Genomic DNA, 24,603 nt, shown 5'->3' with positions numbered 1-24,603 from the left:
TTACCACATATTCCACAAGTTCTTCATTGATACGAAATATTATTAGAAAAAATTGGCATATTGTAAGGAACGATCCCGTTATAGGATCTAGGTTGCCCAAAAATCCTAGTATTGTACATCGTAGGGCACCTAATATAAAGGATAAAATTACTCATAGTTTTATAAAAGCTCCTACAAAACCAATTATTGCGACAAAAGGATTTTTTTCCTGTAACAAGTGTAAAGCTTGTAAAGAAGTGGGGTATAATAAAAGAAAGGGGAATGTTACCTTTTTCATGGATGCCGAAAATAAAAGAAAATATGAGATCAAACATTTTACAACGTGTAATACTAAAGGGGTTATATACTTATTGCAGTGTCCCTGTGGGCAGTTATATGTAGGACGTACAGCCCGCAAATTGAAAACTCGAATAGCAGAACACTGTAATAACATCAGAAAAGGCAAGATGGACCATAGTGTATCAGCACACTATTGTAAATTCCACCATAAAGATCCTAAGGACACTAAATTCTTTGCTATTGAGACAATTGATAATCATTGGAGGGGGGAGGATTTTATTAAAAAAATGAGCAAGCAAGAAAGTTTTTGGATCTATCAATTAAAAACGCTTCAGCCCTTAGGACTCAATTCAGACTTCGAATTGAAGTGTTTTTTATAAAAATGTTTTTTTGTTTTTTTTGTTTTGTTTATACAAGTATTTATTAATATTGGTGAGATACCATCTGATAGATATTCTGGTCCATATTTGTAGTTCCATGTTATGAAAACAATTATGCCAAAAAATGCCCTATGTATAGTATTAGTAAGAGACTTGTTCACACATAGCATTATGACCAAGGGATCTTGTCTCAGCAGAACTTAATTGTTCTGATTAGATGCAGCTCACTGAAGCTCTGGAAGCTTTAGAGATTGGCCACAGTTCAGACTAAGTGGAAAATTAGAGACAGAAAAAATATAAAACAACTGATAAAATATAAATAAAAATCAATATAATGGATATGGGATGATATGTGGAATCTAACCAACTATAAAGGTGGCAAATAGGCTTGTTTAGCATAATATATTATATATATTTTTTTACTTTTTAAAGAGATTAGGCATTTATATAATAATAATAAAAGTGTATATATATGTATACGATTATGATGGTAAGATCAGATTATCTCTATATATTGCAGAGATCATTGTGGGTGTATATGTTTTTTTTTTTAACCATTTTTTATGTATGTAAATTTATGTAAATTTAAATGATATGCGGCTATATAAACCTGTTAATTAGACACGTCACACATGCCCCAGAGGAAGCCGGAAGGGCGAAACCCAGGGTCGGGCGAGAGTGTTTGGCGTGCCGCCTAGGAATTTTTAAGATTTTTACTTACCTTGATGCTTTTATTTCTTGTTACTTCTGAGAGTATGGATTAAACTTGGCGTGGAGCAATCTTTTTTCAGAGGGTGTTGCACTATGTGTCTTCCTTTTTCCATCTATTAGAGACATAAGATCCTTTTCCTACCAGGAGTTCTTTGAATGTGGAGGGAGACGATAAGGAGCTTGGTGGAACTACAAGGATAAGAATTACCATCCACACCCTAATTGGATTGCGGACTGTCCACTGCATTTTTCTGGGAGAGAGTGTCTATACTGAATGATATTGGACTGTTACCAGTGCCGTCTGAGCGGTAAACTTCACTGTACTTTATATATGCTATTTAGGGTATTTGTTGGATCATACCCAATTTAGTTTTGCCTGCTCCGGTCTGAGAGAGATTTTGTGGGTATTTGAGCCAAGAGAAACCACCATTATATCTATATTAGGGTAATTGGGTCAGCGCTAGCGTTACAACAATGATTGGCGGGGGACGAACGTTTTTTTTTGTGGTGGGTATTTTGTGTGTATTTATTATTTTTTTTTTTTTTTGCACTTTACTATTTTTTTATTACTATGGTCAGTCCCTCAAAAGGTCAAAAAAGACCTTTGGGGAACTTTTATTTTTTTTTCTTTCTTTTACACCATGCTTTTCAACTAACTGGAGCTGCACAGCAGCCCCAGTTACAGGGGAAATCAGCCCTCGCATAGTGACGATTGTCACTAATAGGGCTGTGCTGGGTCTTGTAAGACCCAGCAGCAGTCTGCTACTAACGGCACCCGGCGATCATGTGACCAGTCACATGATCACCGGGAGGAAGAGAGACAGCGCCGCTGCTCCCGTCTCTATTCCTATACACAGCGTTCATTGAAAGCTGCTTCTATCTTCTCCTCAGGGTCCCCGGCAGTCACTGACAGCCGGAGACCCGACATTCAGCTGCCCGATCGCGCGGGCAGCAAGTTAAAACCTGAGCCGTAAAATGTCTATGGCTCGGGTTTTAAGGACCCTGACGGCTGGTCGTAAAAATACAGCCAGCGGTCGGGAACCAGTTAAAACAAGCAGGGGAAGGGAGCAAGCGCAGCAGCATCACCATATGCAGGTAAGCATAGTAAACTCCCTAGAGATGAGCATATTAACCTTTTGGACGCTTGGAGCCGATGTATCTTCTCTGTCCGACGCCAAAGTTGAAGGACCTGTGGGTGACGTCACGCTGTGTGTCTGCAGTGAAAGAAGCTGGGTGGGAACGATGAGGAGTGTATGATGCGGATTTGTCAGCGCCATACACTTCTATTCACAACGCCCAGTTGGTAAAACGAGAAAACACACCCAGTTGTCCATTGAAAAGCTCATTTGCATAAATATAAAATTGCTCATAACTTGGGCAAAAATGATCGTTTTTAAAAAACAAAAAAAAAAAACACAAAAAAAACTTTACTGTTATCTACATTGCAGCGCCGATCACATTCAATAGGAGATAGGGATTTGATAATCTGGTGACAGAGCCTCTTTAAAGTGTGGAGTCATTTTAAAAATACTTTTCATTAATTGATGGTAAACCTAAGAATAAACAAATATGTAATAAAAACTTTCACCTCCTGGTCAAAGTTGAAGTAAAAATAAATACAAATCATCCATTTGTTGCACAGTAGTGTGCCCTTGTAGTCTGGACTGCTCCCTCGCAGCTGTCACAAGGCCATTAGACTACACTGTCAGACTGCTGAGTAACCAAACTTTTTTTTTTTTTTTTTTTTTTTTTAAAGTGAACCTTCACTTAATTGCAATTTATGGCTGAACCGTCATTACGATTGTGTCTTTACTTGCAAGAACACATTTGACACCTTAATGCCAACATCTATTTTGATCGTAACATGAACCCTAAATGTGCATTTTTGCTTTTTCGACATGCATATTAATAGTCTCAAGCATGTGACCTCAGACCTTATCAGAGGACTATTCATTCGGGACAGAAGTTCACTAATAAGTGGTCTATTTGCACTGATGTTGACAAGACTTGGATCATACCGGAGTGTTTAATACACATTCAAAGAACATAAATGCCTCCTATATTCTGCCGACTGCTCCTGCTGGGCAACCACAGGAATCCTGACATTTTCTATACGTCCCCTTATATGCAGGGACTATGTATTAAGTGATAGAACCGGATAATATTATAGGTATATAATTACGTAATTCTCGGATTTGCGTAACTACCAATTATACATAAAAGGGAAACAATTACGATTTTACTTCTGTTTTATTGCAAAGACATGCGGTCTGTATAGCCAACGGCAGGCTATATGTGACGTGTAAGGCCTCATGCACACGACCGTAATTTTTATCCGCAACTAGTCCAAAGACACATTCAACGTTCCATAGGAGAATGCCTACATATGGAGTTGATTTAGCCTCTTCGGCACTTTCGTCATTACAGAACGCTTGTTTTGCTAGGAAACTAAAGAGGGGGGGGGGGGGAGAGCCAGAAACACAAAGAATTCAAGAATGATCATTAAGTGGAATTTGTGCGCCCTGGAATTTAGAACATTAACTCTTCCCCTGCCAGGCCAAATATATGGTGAATGTCGGCTAAGCAGACCTTGAGCTGTCCGAGTCCCCAGGCGAGAGTGTCTCAGTTCTCTATGCTTTCTGTGACGTGCAACTTAACATATATCCCATTTACTTGTACTGCCAAGTACTCGGCTTCCCTGCCATGGGACAAGTTCAGGGAACGCATCCAGTCTAGACAAAAAGGAGTCTGGACTTTCCAGCCCGGCCCAGCAGGTTTTGGGGATTAGAAAGCTCAGAAACCAGTTTCAATTCTGTGCACACTTAATTTATAGAGCCTCTAATTCAGGTAAGGATGTCAAGGTGACCTTGAAAATGGCAAAGGCGTAAGGCGTCCTTCACACAGGCTGTTTGTATGGTGTTTTTTTACTGCCGAGAAAAACGCCAGTTTTTAAAAAAAAAATGTATTTTTTAATAAAAAATGTGTTTTTATGGGGTTTTTGTTTTTTTATTTTGTGTCATTCTATACATGTTTTTATTTTCTGGCAATTTTCAAGTCCTATAGAGAAGCCTATGAGAAAAAAGCGAAAACCCATACGCCACAAACCAAATACTTATGTAGCCTTTTCGAGAACTCACTATAGACTTTAAAGTAACGAAGAAACATGCTATAAAGAATGGGTAATAAATAATAGACATATCCCGCTGTCAAGATGAAATTACTCATTGTCACATTGTGATACATTTTTCTCGGGGGTTATAGAAGAAGCGCGTTGAGAACTTATATTAGTAGGTGGGAGGAACACTATCACTTGCTAAAATTCAGTCCCTAAAACGCAGTTCTCAATTTTATACATGCTCCCTGCAGAAAAAAAATGTCACGCTATTTCACATTGTTTATTGAAGTTTTTTTTTTTGTTTTTTTGGCCACTAAAGTAAAAATGGCTCCTGTAGTGGGCAGACTGGCTCCTAAGTCTACAGTATGTACATTACGGTGAAACACACGTGACTTTCTATGGAGAACCCCCACCCAACTTCTGAAACACTTCGAGAAAATCTAGACTAAAACAGATTTGCAAAGGTGCTCAAATACTACAAAATACTAAAAATGATACACCGTTTGCTCTAACTTTGTTCCATTGCAAAATATTTTACAGTAAACTCATACATCCCAAGGACGACAGGAACCCCTTAATTCTCAGTGGTTGGAGTTTGAAGCCAGAAGGTGTCAGACTTTTAGCGAGGGGGGTATTAGGGAAGGCAATTTAGTGTGGATTTACACAGGATGTTTCCCTGGTGACTCATTGGTCTGAGTCACACCGTTCAGAATTTCAACACCTAGCGCCATGACTGGTCTACAAGTGGGAATAAAGGGAATTGACTAATTATTACTTGGAGCAACAGGAGGCATAATCATTAACTCCTTCACTTCCCAAATTACAACACTACAGAGCCCATGTGTAAAAGCACTGAAAGATTTAAAGGAAAAATATATATATGGCGTTTTACAAACTTTGTAAAAATAACCAGGTCGTTATAATACCTGTCTTTATTTTATGTAAGGATAATTAACATCTGTAAAGTCAATGACTAATTTCTTCCTAAAACGGTTTTAAAGTCATTTTTTTTAAATATCATTTCCCCTTCTTAAGTAAGACTATTTAATTAAATTCACAGAATTCATAAAATATGGCTTTAAGTAGCTACAATTAACAGGTCACCAAAGAAAACTATGACTATATGTTGTGGACTTAAATGTACTTAATAAATGCTAAAATAAAAAAAATTTAACTATTTCAAAAGTTGTACAATATTCACTCATTAAGGCTACATCCACATGAACGTGTCCAACCTCGGACGTGAGGTACGGCCATATTTCATTTCCAAGGAGCACCGGTGCGGGATGTGTTATCACGCGTCCCCCATAGACTAGTCTATGGAGGGGTGTGTGAACGACCCCATTAAAATACATGAGTCCGTGTGACGGCCGCTGTTTTAACGGCCGTCACACAAACGTAATACATGCGATTCTGGATGAGCCCTTAAAGAGAGCCCATTATATACCCTAATAAAAGTAAATCAGGCCATAGACTATAGTTGCTGGGTGACATGGATGATGTAGACCGATTCATCCAAAGAGCATTTAATTCACCCAAAAGAAATTTACTACATTCTGTTAAAATTTGGTCTCCTATGTTGACTTGGTTTTCCAACAATCTAGTTTTATAGTACGAAAAGCCAATTTTACATTAAAATAGAGCATGCTTTTGACAGTTATCCTGCCTCCAGGGTGGTAAATAAAACATGGATGGTATTAGAGTGGCTTTCGGAAAAACCCTACTTTTTATGTAGCAAAAAAATGCTGCGGACAGATGTTCGCATGAAGTCAATCAGTAAATGTAAAACATGCCTCAATCATGGCATTTTTTTTTAGGTGTCTTTTTTTTTTTTATATGTATTTTGTCTTGTGTTTTTGGGGTCAGTAGAATTTTTTTCAACATTTAGTGACTGTTTTTTCCCACAGACCCTTGTAGGTTTTTGTGTGTCAATGTGTGGTGAGTTTGTTTAATGCCATTTTCTCAAATGTTTTGCAAAGAGGAATCATTGCATCACAATGTTAATGTGACAATGTGGAACACATCAAAAAAATAAAAACCACGCCGGTAGTTAACACTATTAGCAAAAAAAAAAAAAAAAAAAAAAAAAAAAAGGTTTGTTTTTTTTGGGCCGAAAAAAGCCACACAAAAAGTGTGCGAAAAGTAAGCCTAAAGGAGTTGTACAGAATCAGAAAAACACGGCTGCTCTATTCTAGAAATAGTGCCATACCTGTCCACAGATTGTGTATTGTATTGCAGCTCAGCCCCCTTCATGTCAATGGAGCTGAGCTGCAATTTAAGATCCAACCAATTTAAGGTCACACCAACAGGTGTGCTGCCGTTTTTGGAAGAAAGCTGCCATTTTTCTAGTTCTGTACAACATCTTTAAAGAGGATCTGTGACTGGTTTATTAATGCCCTATCTCCTAACTAATCTAATAGGCGCTATGATGCTGATAACCAGTGATTTTTCTCCAAAAACGTTAATTATACGCAAAGTTGTGTGCATTTTCTAAATTTGTTCATTTGGTTACTCTTTCTTTTGACTCTGGGCGGTGTAATGTTTTCTGTATGGCGCTGCCCAATTAGCTCATACAGTTCTCCTCTTCCCAGCCCAGCAAGACAGCATAATCATATTGTAAACAGCTTCCATCCCCGACTATATTTAACTGGTGATACCTCCGGTTGCTTCACAGCTACAGCAACACAGAATCTCATCTTTCATATGCCACGAGAACCACTGTTCTTGGTGGTCCACAGCAGGAGATGTGGCTATTTGAATTGATCCCCCTTCCCTCCAGCCTCAGTCTCTCACACTGTGTGAAGCAGCTTCATGCTGATAGGACAGCATCAGAGGCTGTGAGGAGGCTCCACCTCAAGAGAATCGCTGCTGTTACCTCACACTTGTTCTAGTATAGGCCGATTTGCATATTTAGATAAAAGCTCATAACTCTTAAGATAATTAACTTTTTGGGACACAATTTTCACTAGAATTATCAGTGTGACAGCGCCTATTAAATTAGTTAGGAGATGGAGCATTACTAGACTAGTGACAGAGCCTTTTTAAAGAGACTGTCAGCACATTATAAGTGCCCTATCTCTTACATAAGGAGATCGGCGCTGTAATGTAGGTGACAGTAATGCTTGTTATTTAGAAAAACTATTTTAAACCACTTTATGGAGCGATTTTTTGCTTTATGCTAATGAGTTTCTTAATGCCGAAGTGGGCGTGTTTTACTTTAGACCAAGTGGGTGTTGTACAGAGGAGTGTATGACGCTGACCAATCAGTGTCATACACTTCGCTCCATTCATTTACACTGCACTAGCGATATAGTTATATAGTTATGTGCAGCCACATACACAAACACTAACATTACTGTAGTGTCCTGATAATGAATATACATCACTACCAGCCTGGACGTGATGTTTATTCAGAATCCTGACACTTCTGAATCTTTCTGTGAGATTCCAGCAAGGCAAGCGTAATCTCGTTTGAAATGACAGGTTACATCGTAATTTCACGAGATTACGCTTGCCTTGCTGGAATCTCACAGAAAAGATTCAGAAGTGTCAGGATTCTGAATAAACATCACGTCCAGTACTCCTCTGTACAACGCCCACTTGGTGTAAAGTAAAACACGCCCACTTGGGCATTAAGAAACTCATTAGCATAAAGCTAAAAATCGCTAATAAAGTGGTCTAAAATAGATAGTTTATCCAAATTAAAAGCATTACTGTCACCCACATTATAGCACCGATCTCCTTATATAGGAGATAGGGCACTTATAATGTGGTGACAGAGCCTCTTTAAGAGTGCAGCCACAGGCACCATATATTGTTGCAGGAATTTACTGTGATTGAAAATCACTTATATACACCTGAATGTAAATTTGCAGAAATCCATGCACCTGCAGCAGAAACTACCACGTTCAGATGAATAGAACTGATTTTCAGTTAACAGCCGAAAAATCGGAAGCAGAACGCCTCCAAACATCTGCCCATTGACTTCAATGGGAATTATGGCGTTCTGTTCTGACGGGCCGTTTTTTTACACGGCCTTTTGAAAAAGGGTTGCGTAACAGTACGCCCACGAAAAAGAAGTGCATGTCACTTTTTGGAGCCGTTTTTCAGACTATAGAAAAACAGCTCCAAAAACAGACATTAAAAACACGACCTTGAATAAAAAACTTCTGAAATTCAGGAGCTGTTTTCCCTTGAAAACAGTTCCGTATTTTCAGACGTTTTTGAGTTTGCGTGTGAACATACCCTTAGGATGGCCATACACATGGCTTGTTCCACCAACTGCTATCTGGTCTCGGCATCTCAAATACATTGCACAGAAGTTAGTCCATCACAAGTTATAAAGACAAGAATCCCTTCAACCTTATCAGTGTTTCCTGTCTGATCCCAGAAGATCTTGGTGTGCAGATCCACTCCTGCTAAATAATCCTAATAGAAGTGGCTCCACAATCCAATCATTGAAACATGGTTTTAAACATTGTTAAAAAAAAAAAAAAGTCTGTCATCCATATGTAATGTTTCGTCTATGGGTGAAAAATACTAACTTTTTTGTTTTTACCATCGCTTTTTTGAAAGCGGTGTCTTTTTTCGTTGTACAGATAGAAGTTTATGAAGGACGGGGGTTTCATAGTTTGTAAGGACAAGAAAAGAAAAGACATACGTCCATCCAGCTCAGCCTATTACTCTGCAGTGCTGATCCAGAGGAAGGCAAAACTCCATGAGGCAAATACCAGATTTCCTCATCTTAGGGAAAAGTTCCTTGGATCAACGACCCATCTCCAGAAATCTGGTAACCATAATTTGTAATATTATTAAAAGTCAAGAAAGGCATCCAGGCCTCTTTAGAATTATTTCATGGAATTTACCATAACTTCCTCTGGCAGAGTTCCATAGTCTCACTGCTCTTACTGTAAAGAATCCTCATATGTTGGTGTAGAATCCTTCTTTCCCCAAGTTGTGGAGGATGCCCCCTTGTTATAGTTCCAATCCTGGATATAAATAGCTCATGAGAGATCTCTGTATTGACCCTTGATATATTTATACATAGTTATTAGGTCACTCCTCACTATACTGTAGTCCACCCATTCACTGTATTACTGTCTATCTACTAGGTCTCCATCAATGACTGCTTTGCATCCTTAAACCAGTGATAAAATTCAGTGCCAGTAAAAACAATATCACACATACAAAATAAAGCACAAAAGAAGTCCATTATGTTGCTAAACCAGAGATTGGTGCAACCATAGAAAAGCCTGTGCAGCATATAAGAACTTGTCAAAACGGTCTCCCCAGGTGTATCTCACCTGCAACTAGGGGGCGCCGCACTAGTAAGTACTGCCTCCGAGATTAAGAACTGGTCTAAGGTAAAACAACCCCTTTAAAATGAACATGAAACTCAATATGAACTAATAAAAAGTAGAGAAAATTTTAATAAAATGACATTGCATGAAATAAGAGCATGTTAAATAAAGTATTTACAGACCTATACATACATGGTAACGGTCTCCAAAGACAACAGCAGACATGAAGTCTACCCTTTTTCAACTTCTAAGGATCAGCAGACTCATATTAAAAATATATCATTATAAATACAAATCTCTATACTCGATATACTCATGTAACATCAATTTATGGAACATTCAGAATGACAAATGGGAGGGCTGAAATCAATTTACTCAGCAGATGTTCTGCAGTACAAACTCAGTACTAAAAAACGTTCCAAAAATTCATAGAAATATTTGGTATTCAAATATGAATGGCACGTTACAACTGCGCTTACATAGATAAAAACATTCATTTTAGAACCTGTTTCCAGAGTTGATCATACTAACCAACAACATTTCCTCTTTTAGGATCTAATCGTAGGATAGGATGGGAGCGGTTGAGCTGGGTAATATATTGTTTTATATTATTTTATACTGTATTTTGGTGTCATGTTAATATTATAGTTGGCCTGACAATCTACGAGTCCGGCCAAAAAATTTGCATGGAACACATCAGATATAAAGCAAACTTAAACTATACATTTGCCAGCTCAGAATCCCCGCATAGGGGACCTGACAGAACCACGTTAAAGGGGTCTTCTGGAAAAACACTAATGCCGAGAGAGCAGGGACTCCATTTCAATAACCCATGAGGGTCCCAAGGGTTGGACTCCCAGTGATCACACATTGAAGGTCTATCATAACGATAGGCCAACTATGTGTATCCCTAAGAAAACCCTTTTAAGCTATGTTTTCTATGGACAAAGTGAATCCTATGACCTATAAGATTTCCCTGAAGAAATGTTACTGTACTACTCTTCTAGGGAACAGTTTATAACTTATAGTATTATACCGCATTGCTCAATGTTTGCATTACTGCTATATTAAAAAAAAAACATCTGCACACGACGGAAATAGAGAATATCTTTGTAGTCCGATACATCCTGCACATGTGCCCTTAAGCGGCAAGCAGGCTTGGAATCTCTTCAAGACTTCAGCAATGTTTAATTAGCAAAGTACGGTCCATGTTCCTCAGAACGCTGATGACGTAGGTGGGTGTCTATGGGGGCCATATAAATCAAAAGGAATCATAAGACAATTACAGTACACAAGTGCCCAACTGCGGTTCATTTCCAATGTTCAAGTGCAATAATAAAAACATGAACCATGCAGTTTTGGAAATTTTAAAAAAAGAATAAAAATATATTAAAATCAGAGCCGGGACTGAGCTGCTAAAAATGTAAGCCATAACCAGTTCAGACAGCAGTACACAACTATCCAAGCTAAGATGCCATTTCTGACATGCAATAACCCTTTAATGCCAGGCATTGTAACAGATGTCTATGTAAATGTCATGCTGTAGTTGTCCTATAAGGGTATGTTCACACTGCCGAAAAACGGCTGAAAATACTGAAGCTGAACGCCTCCAAACATCTGTCCATTGATTTCAATGGGGAAAAAACTGCATTTCGTTCCGACGGGTCGTTCTCTTTTATGCGTCCGTTTGAAAAAAATAAAATAAAAAAAAAAGTGCATTTCACTTCTGGAGCGGTTATTGGAGCAGTTTTTCATTGGGTCAATAGAAAAACCGCTCAGAAAACGGCGTTAAAAAATGCATCCAACGACGCAGCATGCTTAAAAAACTGCTGAAAATAAGAGGCTGTTTTCCCTTGAAACAGCTCCGTATTTTACAGCCGTTTTTTGTTTAGTGTGTGAACATACACTTAGATTTTCTTTGACTTCCATTGGAGTGTGAAGAATGCAGGTTATGGTCATGCTGCATAGGAGTTAACTAAATCTAGGCCAGGATCACACACACAGTTTCGATGCTGTTTGAGCCAAACACAAAAGTGGGCACAAAATAAAGGAGACGTATCAGTCTTTTCTTTATGCTCTTCCTTCCGTTTGGATCTACATCTGGCTTTAGCTGAAAAAAAACTGAGCCAAAAAACGCATTAAAACTCTGTGTGATCCTGGCCTTGGGCAACTTCAAGATTTATATGATCTACTGCAAGTGAAAAGGAACAAAACCTCAGTTTTCAAGAAAGAACATGTATGCAATATCATCGTCTATCCTGGGCCTGAACATATAGAGATGAACATGCTCAGGCTACTAGTAACAGTAAGGTAAATATGTCAGAACTTATTTTTTTTCTTTTCGGTTTTTGACCAGCCATGTCCCTGTGGTCAAACGAAACAATAGTTAGCCCAAATATAGGAGATAACGGTTGGCTTAGATGTTCAATTCCATTCTGATGAAGGTTCCATTCACACGCTGCGGTTGAGGTGCGGTTAGAATGACGCGCTGTGTTGGGTACCTTGGTAGTCTGTAGTCCGCTGGATGTTCATATTTGGAGCTAATCATTTTTGCATGGTTATATATTTATAAAATCGGTCAAATTTACCATCTCAGTTGGGTCCCATCAAGTGTGTATGACCAGCTTTGGGCCCTTAAACAATCCATATCTCCAAAGGTAATGCATACAAAATTCAAAAAGCATAGCGATAACCTTATTGGGATCCTACGATAGCATCTCTAGTGTATATGGGAAGGGGTGCGCTTTTGTGCCTATAGTAGGGAAATAAAACGGACCCGTCCACTGGGGACAGGGACTCATGGCAGTGGATTCTCAATACAGCAATACTGGATATATTGGCACTATATAAACAAGTGACAGCTACCGTTTAATAAGGCCATACATGGTTTGTGCCTATGGTCCCTCCCCCAATCTATAGATGTTACCTATAAGAAGCAGGCCATTATGCCTCCTCGGTTCCATTGCATAACCTATATGAATAAAATAGTTTAAGCTATGAGCTGCGAGGAAAAAAATAAAGTGCTAATGGTTTTGCTGCCAAGTCTTATAAGAACCCATCAGTATTAAACAGGACGGAACCTGCCTACGGGCATAAAGTTCCCCTTTTCTTGAAACTGGCATATATACAGGTGGTAAATGTGTGTGGTCTTCGTGCCAGGCCAATTTAATTAACCTGACAATTTGAGCACAGAGCAGCATTCAGACGGTCACGATAAAAAGTCCTTTACAGACACATGAAATGAATGCCAAGGGTATCAAAAGACGGCCACAGCTGAAAAGTAAATTCTCTTACCATGGACACTTTGTTGATGACATCTCTGGCCATAGCTAGGCCTTGTGCAAAGGTGCGGGCTGCCACAAAGGCACGGGTAACTTGAAGCTTAAGTTTACGTGGTAAATCTCCAAACGGTTTAAGCTGGTCAATGTACTTGCTCACACACTCCAGATACTCATCAGTGAAGTGAAAATTTGGGTTTAACAGCGGGAACATGCGCTCCAGCAGCCGAGCCCAGAAGTCATTGAGCATTTCTTCCAAGTTGACATTCCCGCTGACGTAGTATTTTCTCAGCTCCATAAAGAAGTCTTTAAAAAGTTCTGAATTCTGCATGTACAACCGTCCATAAGTCCTCACAAACATGTCATTCAGTGATCGTTCTGCATTCTTCAGAAGTTCTTTAAAAAATTCTAGGAAAACAAAAAAGTATAGAAAATGAGAATGGAGAAGAAGAGACTCGTACATAGTCAGACAATGCTTTGTTTTTACTTGCACAAGAATAAATTGTGATGACCCAAGGCAAATAAAAGCAGTACCCTGCCAGCAAGTAGAATGCGCACCCTAAGATATGTGCCATTAAGGCTCTGTTCACATTAGTATCATTACTTCTCTTTATAAAGTACCCATGACAGCTAGGCTGTATCTGCTTGCAAACACTAGGAATCCTCATTGCCTTTTAAAATAGTCAGGCTTTTTAGAGTGATCCAGTATTTTTGACGGCAAGGTCTACGCCATTGGTGCCATCAAAAGCCTAATGAACAGGCAAAGATGCCAATGTGAACCGAGCACTGTACAGAATTTGATTAGGCAGGCACAACCTAAAGCACTGGAAGCAAACAATTAAGGTTTCTATTCACTGACAGCAAGTAGAGCTCTTGAAAATGATGAAGAATTGATAACGTATATTAGAAAAATGTATAACTTCACTATACAATAAACTTATTTGTAAAAACTAGAAAACTCTGATAAAATGTGCATGCCCATTCAAGTAAATCATCATTTATATCCCTGTCTATATAAACGTAACACAATCTAAAAAAAAACAAACACACACACACACGAAGCTCCAATAAAATCAAGTCCCAATAATGAGCAGTATTTCCTGTCTGAATGAGGAATTTGGGGTTTCTTATTGAATGTCTAGAATTTGTGTGGCAACGAATAACTTAATAATCTGGAAATTATTTATACCAGCCACATCCTTCCTGGCTAACCATTAAATACAGGGCTGTGTGGCTTGACAAAAATATTTCTATCATACATGTATGTAATTTTGTACTACCACCTTTGCCCTGTCAAATGTGAAAGGGTGGAGGGTGCATCTTGGAAGACAAACCGCTGAAAGGGCTTTTATTTTCACTGAGAAGACCATTGTGGTTTCGGAAATTGAATTCCTGAATACAGATCTAGGAGAAATCTACATCCCAAGTATGAACAGTGGGCGATGCATCAGGCCACATCCTATGCTTTGCAAATAGGACTTTTAAAAATAAAAGTAGACGATAAATTGAAGAGCACTGAAGTCCTTCATTGTACACCTCAATGTGCGCAGGTAATTAAACAAAAAAAAAAACAACAAACAAGACCGCAAAAGCATAAAATTATATTATAAAAAATCAACACAGCAATACAAATATAAAAAATAGTAAGTGTTCTACAAATCTAATATTCTGTGATATAGTTACCACTACTATATATATTGTCAGTGTCATAAAGAAAAGGCACGAAAACAAGCTAGAAGTTCCACTGCTTTGTTTGAAAAGAGAAAAAGATGTAGGTTTTTCTCCGTCTGGACTTTATAGTTCCATAAATTAACACCTCTGCTGTAAGTCAGTTGAACAAAGTCCTACACACAAACACACAGGATTACTTTTCTATTTAGCCGTGCTGTATAAACATGTTTTATAGCAGCACGACAAATACACTACACTCATTAAATCACTACATCAACACAAGTTCAATGTATGACTGTCACACAAAGTACTCAAGACAGACAAATCATACCTTTCTGCACTCTCGGGACATAAATAAAAAACTTACAATGCTACAATACATTATTGTCGGAAAATAAAGTTACAAAATAATATATATGTATTATAGGGGAATAAAATTATTTTTACCGGATAAATGTGTGGAGTGCTGCCTGTCTTCTGAATAGATAGATATTAATATTATATATAGATATATTTATTTTTTTCATTTATTAGGGCTGGGCAATTAATCAAAAAATAATCTAAATCGAAATTCAGCACAATCAATCAACGTCATCTTGGGAATTTCGGTTTTATAAATTATTTTCTCCTGGTTTAAACGGTATCTGCACCTTCAGGACGCAGATACAGTTGAATCCAATGGTAGAGCAGGGGACCCTAAGAAGCAGGGTTAGGAGAGTATGTATATAATTATTTTTATCAGGCACTATTGGGGGCATTATACTGTGTGGAAGTCAGTTATGGGGGCATTATACTATGTAGAGGCAGTTCTGGGGACATTATACGGTGTGGAGGCAACTATGGGGCATTATACTGTGTGGGTAGCACCATGGGGGCAATATACGGTATGGGGGCAGTGTCAGGGTGTAGATGATATACAGCAGGCTCAGGGGATAAATATTAATTCAATGGCGTAGCATGCAAAAAGGGGGCGTGGACTAAATAATCGTAATCAAGGTTTCATGTTCGATTAATCGCGATTTTGATTTAGGACATAATTGCCCAGCCCTAATTTATATATATATAGTGGCAAAGTCGGCCATACCCTCAGCTTTGGTCAGTATCAGTGAATGATGTAATGTGTACAGTGGTCTCCGGACTGCCCATCAATGACCTGCCAGTAGTAAGAAGAACTGAGCACGTTGGATATGTTCATGCTGGGGAAGAGCCTCTACCTACCAGAGGCGTCTGGCAGTGGCTTCTACCACTCTCCCCATTGAAATAGACATGCACACTCGAACTAAATCAGGATTCACATCATAAGAGACTACATGACTACGTGTCCTTTCCATGCTTTTCAATAGTCTAAGGCTGTAAGACATCTCCAGAAACTAGGAAACCATACAAGTCGTCTTCTAAACTTAACTCTATTATAATGCCCTTTATGAGGCAGATGTCCTATATACATACAAGCGTTTCTCAACATTTCTAAGCCAGGTACCCCCTAATCAAACAACTTACATAAAAAAACGTCCACGGCTATGATCATACACTGTTCCACTGTGCTTTTAATAGGTTTAATAGAGACCGGGCATGTATCCCATGGGGGTGCAAGTACCTAGATCATAGGCTCTATACCACTATCGATGAGCTGTAGGTCCACATATGACCTGCGAGAGGTCAACCAAGATCTACAACAACCTGGAAACCTCACTGATCGGCTACTGTGCGGTTTGGAGGAAGCATATGGCATAAACAATGGGCAGACATTAGTGCTTTACAGCAGATAGAAAGGGATCCTGCACTTTTCCTGTTTTACCAGAAAAGTAGGTGTAGTAAAGCTATACAATCAGAAATGGTGGTCTTTAAAGAGGACATCCAGGATCAGGGGAGTTTGATGGGTGAGAGTAAGTTCCCTTGTGGAAGCTGTACGTCCTTAGGGCTAGATCTGTATCTTCCAGTGTATGGCCTTTATAAACACGAGGCTTGCTATAAAATGATGTCCTGAATAAAAATACACCTCTGGCATGCAAATTAAGCTTTAAAGAGGCTGTGTCACCAGATTATCAAATCGCTATCTCCTATTGCATGTGATCGGCGCTGCAATGTAGATAACAGTAAAGTTTTTTGTTTTTTTTAAAACGATAATTTTTGGCCAAGTTATGAGCAATTTTATATTTATGCAAATGAGCCTAATGGACAACTGGGCGTGTTTTCTCTTATTTCCAACTGGGCGTGTATTGTGTTTGTAAAATCTGGGCGTGTTTACTTGTTTTACTAGCTGGGCATTGTGAATAGAAGTGTATGATGCTGACGAATCAGCATCATACACGTCTCATCATTACCACCCAGCTTCTGGCAATGCACAGCGTGTCCTCGCTCGTCCGACGCAATGAAGTTCCTGTAGGAGGAAGTGACGTCACAGCGTGATCTCGCGAGAACACGCTGTGTCTGTGCACTGCCAGAAGCTGGGTGGTAACGATGAGAAGTGAATGATGCTGATTCGTCAGCATTATACACTTCTATTCACAATGCCCAGCTAGTAAAACAAGTAAACACGCCCAGATGTTACAAACACAATACACGCCCAGTTGGAAATAAGAGAAAACACGCCCAGTTGTCCATTAGAAAGGCTCATTTGCATAAATATAAAATTGCTCATAACTTGGCCAAAAATGATCGTTTTAAAAAAACAAAACATTACTGTTATCTACATTGCAGCGCCTATCACATGCAATACGAGATAGGGATTTGATAATCTGGTGACAGAGCCTCCTTAAGCTCAAATTTGGGACCGATATGTTGTAGGTATAAAAATGCTGATATATAGATAATATTACATTTTAATTTTATGAACTTCAACATATGTAAAGTTAACACATCGATTGTGTGATGGACAGTTTTGGTGCCTAATAAAGGTAACCATACACAAGATTTTTGTTGGTTGAAATGGAGAATTTAGACAATTTTTGGCAAACCATCAGGGACTTTTTGTGACACGAACGAGCGTGAATGAAGACCGATAACTGTACAAAAGTTGATCTGCCTTGTTGGGTCATTGTCGGTTTCATCCCAAAGTACAGATCTGCATCCAATCAATGGAAGCCCAGACCAGGCCACAGATCAAGGCAGATAACAATTGTTGATTTGTCGTTTTAACTTAGTGGTCATCCAGCACGGCAACCTTCACAGAGCAACCATGAACTACAAGTCATTCAGAAAACTGACATCCAAAATCCATAATGTATGGTCAGTTTAAGGGAGACACATGTACGCACTCCCTGAATTAATACCTTCAAGGCGTGGCTGCTAGTTTAAGTCCGAGCAGACATAATACAAATTGTAGCATCCATATTTAAATTCTTTGGGGTGTATGTGTGTGCGTGTGCTGCCCCGGCTTTCCCAAGAGACAAGGTGTATGAGAACTTCACTCCACCCCACAGCTGGCGCTACACAATAAAACATGGACTAGCAGCTTGAACTGGGCAGATTAAAGGAAAACTTGAAGGGAAGAAGGTAACTAGACACCAGCATTGGGGGTTTTCAGTTTCATATTGCAGTTATACAACCTGCAACACATGCGTATGCTGATATCTGAAAGGCAGGGAGAGTCAGTCATTGTATACACAGTATGCTGAAAGTTTCTCTCTAGGGGGGAGTGAGATCCCGATTACAAACCACACTGCAGAACAGAAAAAACCATGAGACTTGTACGGCTTATAAACTTGTGTATGATTTCAGGAGGGGGCATAAGAGTATGAAAAAAAAAAAAAAAGTATAAAAAGGTAAGATAAAAGTGTGAACACATACACATCAATAGAAACTCTAAAATAACTGCGCAGTAGAGTCGTATATAGTGATCTAAATATTGCCGCAGAATGCAGTAGTAACTCTGGAATACGAATGTGCTCTAAATATGTACATATAACCCCCTCCCCACGCAGTACAATACCTCTAGAAGTAACTCCCACCAGCTGCCAAGGTCACATCTACACAGATGTCCATTATACTCCCCTGACATGTTCAGATTTTGGAGGTCTATGATTAGGACAAATCCATTTTTAGGCTGGATTTACACATGCCGTTTTCCTGGCAGTTGTTGGTGGGGTTTTTTTAGTCTCAAAATTGCCAAAAAACCTGCATGTGTGATTCCAGCCCAAAGCTGGGGCTACATCTACATTTTTTGTAGAAACTACGGTTTAGGTGTGGTTGAAAAAAAATACATAAAAAGAACAAAATTTTAAAAAACATGTGCACCAAACGCAGTAAAGACACAGTTTTTCCGATGCGTTTTTAATATAGTTTTTAACTGTACCTCAACTGCTATGTGTGAATTTAAGCCTAAGGCCTCATTGCACATGTGGAGTCTCATCCGCAGATACTGACACTGCACACAAAAGACGTGCATTAATTTCAATGGTGCCAGACTTCATTAGTGGACTGTAAAATGACTCGTCCTGAGTTTTTGTGGTCCGAAATTGCGGCCCCCACACAGTCCGTGTAAACCACGGTCGTGTGTGTGTGTGTGTGTGTGTGTGTGTGTGTAAAAACATGTTCGCCTAAGGCCTCATGCACACGACCGTAAAAACTCCCGTTATTACGGGTCGTAATCACGACCCGTAATAACGGGCTCATAGACTTCTATTGGCGACGGGTGCCTTCCCGTTTTCTCACGGGAAGGTGCCCTTTCCGTTAAAAAAGATAGAACATGTCCTATTTCTGGCCGTAATAACGGCACGGACAGTCCATAGAAGTCTATGGAGCTCTCGTAATAACGGGTGGCTACATGTGTGCACCCGTCATTACGGCAGCGTTGCTAAGCGACGTCAGTAAATAGTCACTGTCCAGGGAGCTGAAAGAGTTAACTGATCGGCAGTAACTCTTTCAGCACCCTGGACAGTGACTACCGATCAGTATAAACCTGTAAAAAATAAAAATAAAAGACGTTCATACTTACCGGCAACTTCCTGCTTCCTCCAGTCCGGTCTCCCGCCCGTTGCCTTGGTGACGCGTCCCTCTCGACATCCGGCCCGACGTCCTGGATGACGTTTCAGGCCATGTGATCGCTGCAGCGGTCACATGGACTGCCGCGTCATCCAGGGATGTCGGGCTGGATGTGAAGAGAGGGACGCGTCACCAAGACAACGGCCGGGTAAGTATGAATTTCTTTAACTTTTATTACAGAAAGGGCTGTCCCTTCTCTCTATCCTGCACTGATAGAGAGAAGGGGCTGCCGATTAGTGCAGTGCTATTTTGCCGCCAAAAACGTGCTCGTAAATACGGGTGGAATACGTGTGACACCGGACCCATATTTACGAGCACGGGTTCGTAAATACTGGTGCAAAACGGGTGGAATACGTGTGACACCGGACCCGTATTTACGCCAGTATTTACGGGTGGGAAAAAATACGGTCGTGTGCATGAGGCCTAAGGCTGGTCATTACACATCATTTTGATAAGTTTTTGTGCATTTTCAATAGTGTTTTTAGCGCAGCCAGATGTTATATTACAGTCTATAGTAAAATATAAAAAACATTACATACAACTTCGTTTTAGTATGTGGCAATTTTGTGATCAATGGCGTTTTTTTACATAGGCTTCGCTATAGGACTTTTAAAACCGCCAGAAAAAAAAACACCGCTACAGACGCCATAGAAAACGTAGGTCACATTTAAATAACCTTAGCATTTTTTTAAGCACTTTTTGATGCAGTTTTGCTAGAAAAATTCTGTGTGTGATGGAGGCCTTAAAATGGGTTCACCTATGCAGTTTTGATGGGAATTTTATATATATATTTTCACGTGGACCGGAAGCTGCGGCCGGACAGTAAAATAACTACTTCCGGTCGCGGCTTCCGTCCATATATTCAGAAGCAAGGACTAGGAGTGGAGGCAGCAGCAGGAGCAGATAAGTTATGTTTGTGTAGGTGATGTGTGTATATATTCGTGTTATACTGTCTGATTACCACTGTATCTAATCCTCCTAAAACTGTGCATTCGCTCAAAAAAATGGCGACACACAGTGTAGGAGGTTTGAACATTCAACCCCCTCCTTTCTCCGGGCACTAGCCAGGATAAAGGAGGGGGGATTGTTTGAGGACACTAGAGCGAATGTGCCTTCTCCAATTTTGCAGCATAAAGCAATGAGGTTGCACTACCACATGCCAATGCTGCAATTTTTGGAATTGCTCCCTCTAGTGACCAGCACATGGAAATGTTATAAATTAGAATCTAATTTATAATAATATTTCCTGACTTGTGAAAAAAGGTAAAAAAAATTAGAACAATGTGTTATCATTTATATACTAACAGTTTAACTAAAAAAAACTAAAACATTTTTCTAGTGACACATTCCCTTTAAGTCAATGCTACGTGTGGATAGTAAAGAGAGAAAGTACATAGAAAAAAAAAATATATATCTTTTTTTTTTTTTTTTTTATATACTCTACTGGTTGTGGCTTAAAAAAAAACAGAATAAAAAAACTGCATCAAAAGGGCATGTGTCACAGTACACACGGCAGATTTTGAGCTTGCTGCAGAAATAACCCCATTCAGAAGAATGGCACTGATTTTCAGGGGGCCTTCGACCCATAGTGTAATCCAAACTGTAACGAGCAGTTTGCAGGAAATCTCCAAGTAATTTTCAGGTTACTCTATGGATGAAAAAAGTACCTACTACTACAAAATTACCTACTAAGCCATATGTAGACAGCGATTTCAGAGCGATTTTTGTAATCAGCGACTGAAAGTCTAGATGTAGCCCTATCCTAAAATAAATGCTCTTTGGTTGGAAGCTGAATTTGATTTGGTTAAATAGCAATTAAGGGCACTTAAGATTTGGTGGCAGAGGGGGAAAGGTCAGCAGGCCGCACATGAAAAGCTCAATTGCTACACCAGACGTCTAGAAGTAAAAAAAAAAAAAAAAAGAAAATAAGCCCTTCATATAAAGGAAGCTTGGGGCTACTAGACCTCTGACAGATTTGGAACCTAATAAAAAAAAAAAAAAAAAGGCAGTAGAAACGGGATAAAAAAACACATTTAAGCAACATACTACGGTGCCGATTTTCCCTAGTGTTATCCAGTGCTAGAAAAATAAAGGAATTTTAAGTAATCTCCTCTACATGTTGCAAAATTTTTCTGCATGTAATTTAACCTGTGTTGTGGATTCTCAATTCTGCAACATGTCAATCTCTCTCGCATTTCCGTCTTAGAATTGTATCTAAAAAGTTTATTTTAAAAAAAATCCTCCAAAATCCACAGCAGATAATCTGCACCTGTTCCCACATCAAAATGTAAAATCTGCAAATAAAAACGCATACAAAAGAAACCCACAATATTATGTGCGGAATTTACCTGCATTTATCTGTGGTTTTTATACAGATTTTACGCACCAAATTGGCCAACGTGTGAACATTGCCTACGGCTTAATTCCCACAGGCCAGAAAAGCTCACGATTCTCTGCAGCGTATCCGCATGCTACTTGTGGATTTTGCGGCGGATTTCACCCCTTTAACAATCTGCAGTGCCTAACCGAAATCCAATGAGCATGCTGCGGATTTCCACAGCATTCTCCGATTTTCGTCCCAAAAACTTTCCGCAGCATGTGAATGAGATTTGTTCAAATCTTATTCACAAGGCTGGGGCTGTAATCCATGCAGAAAATCTCTGGCATTTCCGTCCTGCGTGAATCTAGCAAACCACTAATGCACACATATGTAGACTAAACCATTAAAAATCTATAGCGATTCAACAGTACAATATTTTGGGATCCACTAAATTAATTTGATTTATTAGTGTTCAGTCAAGGGTTTTCTGATGATACGCCAAGTATGTCAATTAAACATGCTGCATTAAAAATAAATTACAATTAATGTTTTATTACATTTCCTGAAGTGGTTGGTGCAGAAAATCAAAAGGAAAAACAGAATTCCATAAAAAGCGACAGTACATTATGAAGTGTGCGCACTAGATACGGTTACCCATTATAAACATGAAAAAACACAAGTTAAGGGGTTGTCTTTTTAAAGCGATCCTTTTACAAATACCCTTTCAGTGAATTATGAGTAAATAGAGGAGGGGGCTTCTTGTTCAGGACCCTAATCTATTAGTCCGAGTGAAGAACTGCTACGAAGAGTGTCACTTGCTCTGGAGAAACTGTTGAATTCTTAATTTTAAATTTTCCACCAGGTTCCTTCATAGATTATGGCTGACTGGTAGGGGTCCAACAGCGTGACACCATGCGAATAGTTTACCATCGAAGGACCGTGCTAGCGAAAAGGAATTGTGTAAAGTAGACAACCAATTTAAGGTATATTCAACTAGCAACGGAACCAGGCAATATTCAACTCAAGTTTTCATATAGCCTAAAAGCTATGCACACCTTTTTTTAATTTCTATTTTATAAAAGGAGTTCAAACAATATCTTAGGTGATTTTTCAATGGACTAATTCGCTCCCCCCCCCCCCCCCCCGTTTTAACTCTTTTCCGCCGCAGCCATTTTCTGGATTTTTACTAGTTTTTTCGTGGGTTTTTTTTTTCTCCCAACGTTCCAAAAGCCATACATTTTTTTATTTTTCCATCAATATTACCATATGAGGGCTTTTTATTTGCAGGACGAGTTGGAGATTTTCACGGCACCATTTTGTACCGTATAATGTAGTGGGAAACTGGAAAATAAATATTTGTGGGGTGGAAGAAAAAAAATAAAATTTACATTTTTTTGGGGGGGTTTTGTTTTTATGGTGTCTACTGTGCAGTAAAAACGGCATGTTGACTTTATTCTTCGGGTCAATACAAATACGGTGATAGCAAATTTATATCGTTTTTTGTTCTACTTTTACAAGGAAAAAACGATTGTTAAAAATAAAATTTGAGTTTTGTCGCCATATTCTGAGAGCCATAACTTTCTTATATTTTTCCATCTATTGAGCGGCATGGGGGCTTATTTTTTGTGGGGCGAGCTGTAGTTTCAAATGATACCATTTTGGGTACATGAGACTTTTTGATCACTTTTTATTCAATTTTTTTGTAGGAGGTAAAGTAATCAAAAAAAGAGATTCTGGCGGTTTAAATTTTTTACGCCGTTCTCCGTGCGGCCTAAATTACATATTGTAGTAGTTCAGACTTTTACCGACACGGTGATACCAGTTATGTTAATTTTTTATTTTTGAATACAATTTTTTTTTGTAAAATGTATTTAAAAAAAAAAATAAGTGTTTTTTTAAACTTTTTTTTTTGTCCCCTTTGGGGACTTGAACCACCAACACTAATGTATGGCAATATATTGTGATACAGACACACTCCTTCATAGTATGAAGATGACAGATCTGGGGACCTTCATCAGGCCCTCAGGCTGCCATGCCAACCAACAGCACCTTGCAATTGCGTAGCAGGTGGCCGTTGCAACGTTACAGGGGGTCACCCCCGTTTCTAGTAGTTTAAATAGTGACCATTGCGTTTAACCGAGTTAAACGTGCAGGATTGCGCTCTTTAACCTGAAGTGTTGGCTGTAACACAGCCGACACACTCGTTCTATGGACATGAGCCCGCTTCATGTTCCCCCACCTGACGTGCATCGTATATATATGGCAGATGTCGGGAAGAGGTCAGCTTCTATATATCCTGTATACATAGATGCGGTTTATTCCCGTCACAGCCGATTCCGTCAGGTCAGCTGGACTGACTGCTCGGCTGAAAGCTAGTTCTGTGTGTCTCAGACACACAGGATCCAACTAATATCACATCTAAGTTAATGAACTTAGATGTGATCAGTATTAAGGCATGTTCACATCAGCGTTGCCCATCTATGGACAGGGAAGTCAGGGACTTCTCCTTGAGCAGTCCCCTATAGGAAGTTAGGGGGCGGCACTAGATGCAACGGGGCCGTGTGCG

The 24,603-nt window shown here is 39.2% G+C and overlaps 1 protein-coding gene across 1 annotated transcript in view; it reads right to left on the bottom strand.

The window, feature by feature from the left end:
• GPC4 (glypican 4) overlaps nt 1-24,603 on the bottom strand; it is a 111,708-nt gene that overhangs the window by 25,143 nt on the left and 61,962 nt on the right. Inside the window, exon 3 of the mRNA XM_075835950.1 lies at nt 13,080-13,471. Coding sequence (XP_075692065.1) covers nt 13,080-13,471 — 392 coding nt within the window. The remainder of the gene's footprint in view (nt 1-13,079; nt 13,472-24,603) is intronic.

This window comes from Rhinoderma darwinii, chromosome 8, assembly GCF_050947455.1.
Source record: "Rhinoderma darwinii isolate aRhiDar2 chromosome 8, aRhiDar2.hap1, whole genome shotgun sequence".
NCBI lineage: Eukaryota > Metazoa > Chordata > Amphibia > Anura > Rhinodermatidae > Rhinoderma > Rhinoderma darwinii.
This window is presented reverse-complemented; position numbering and strand designations above follow the sequence as displayed.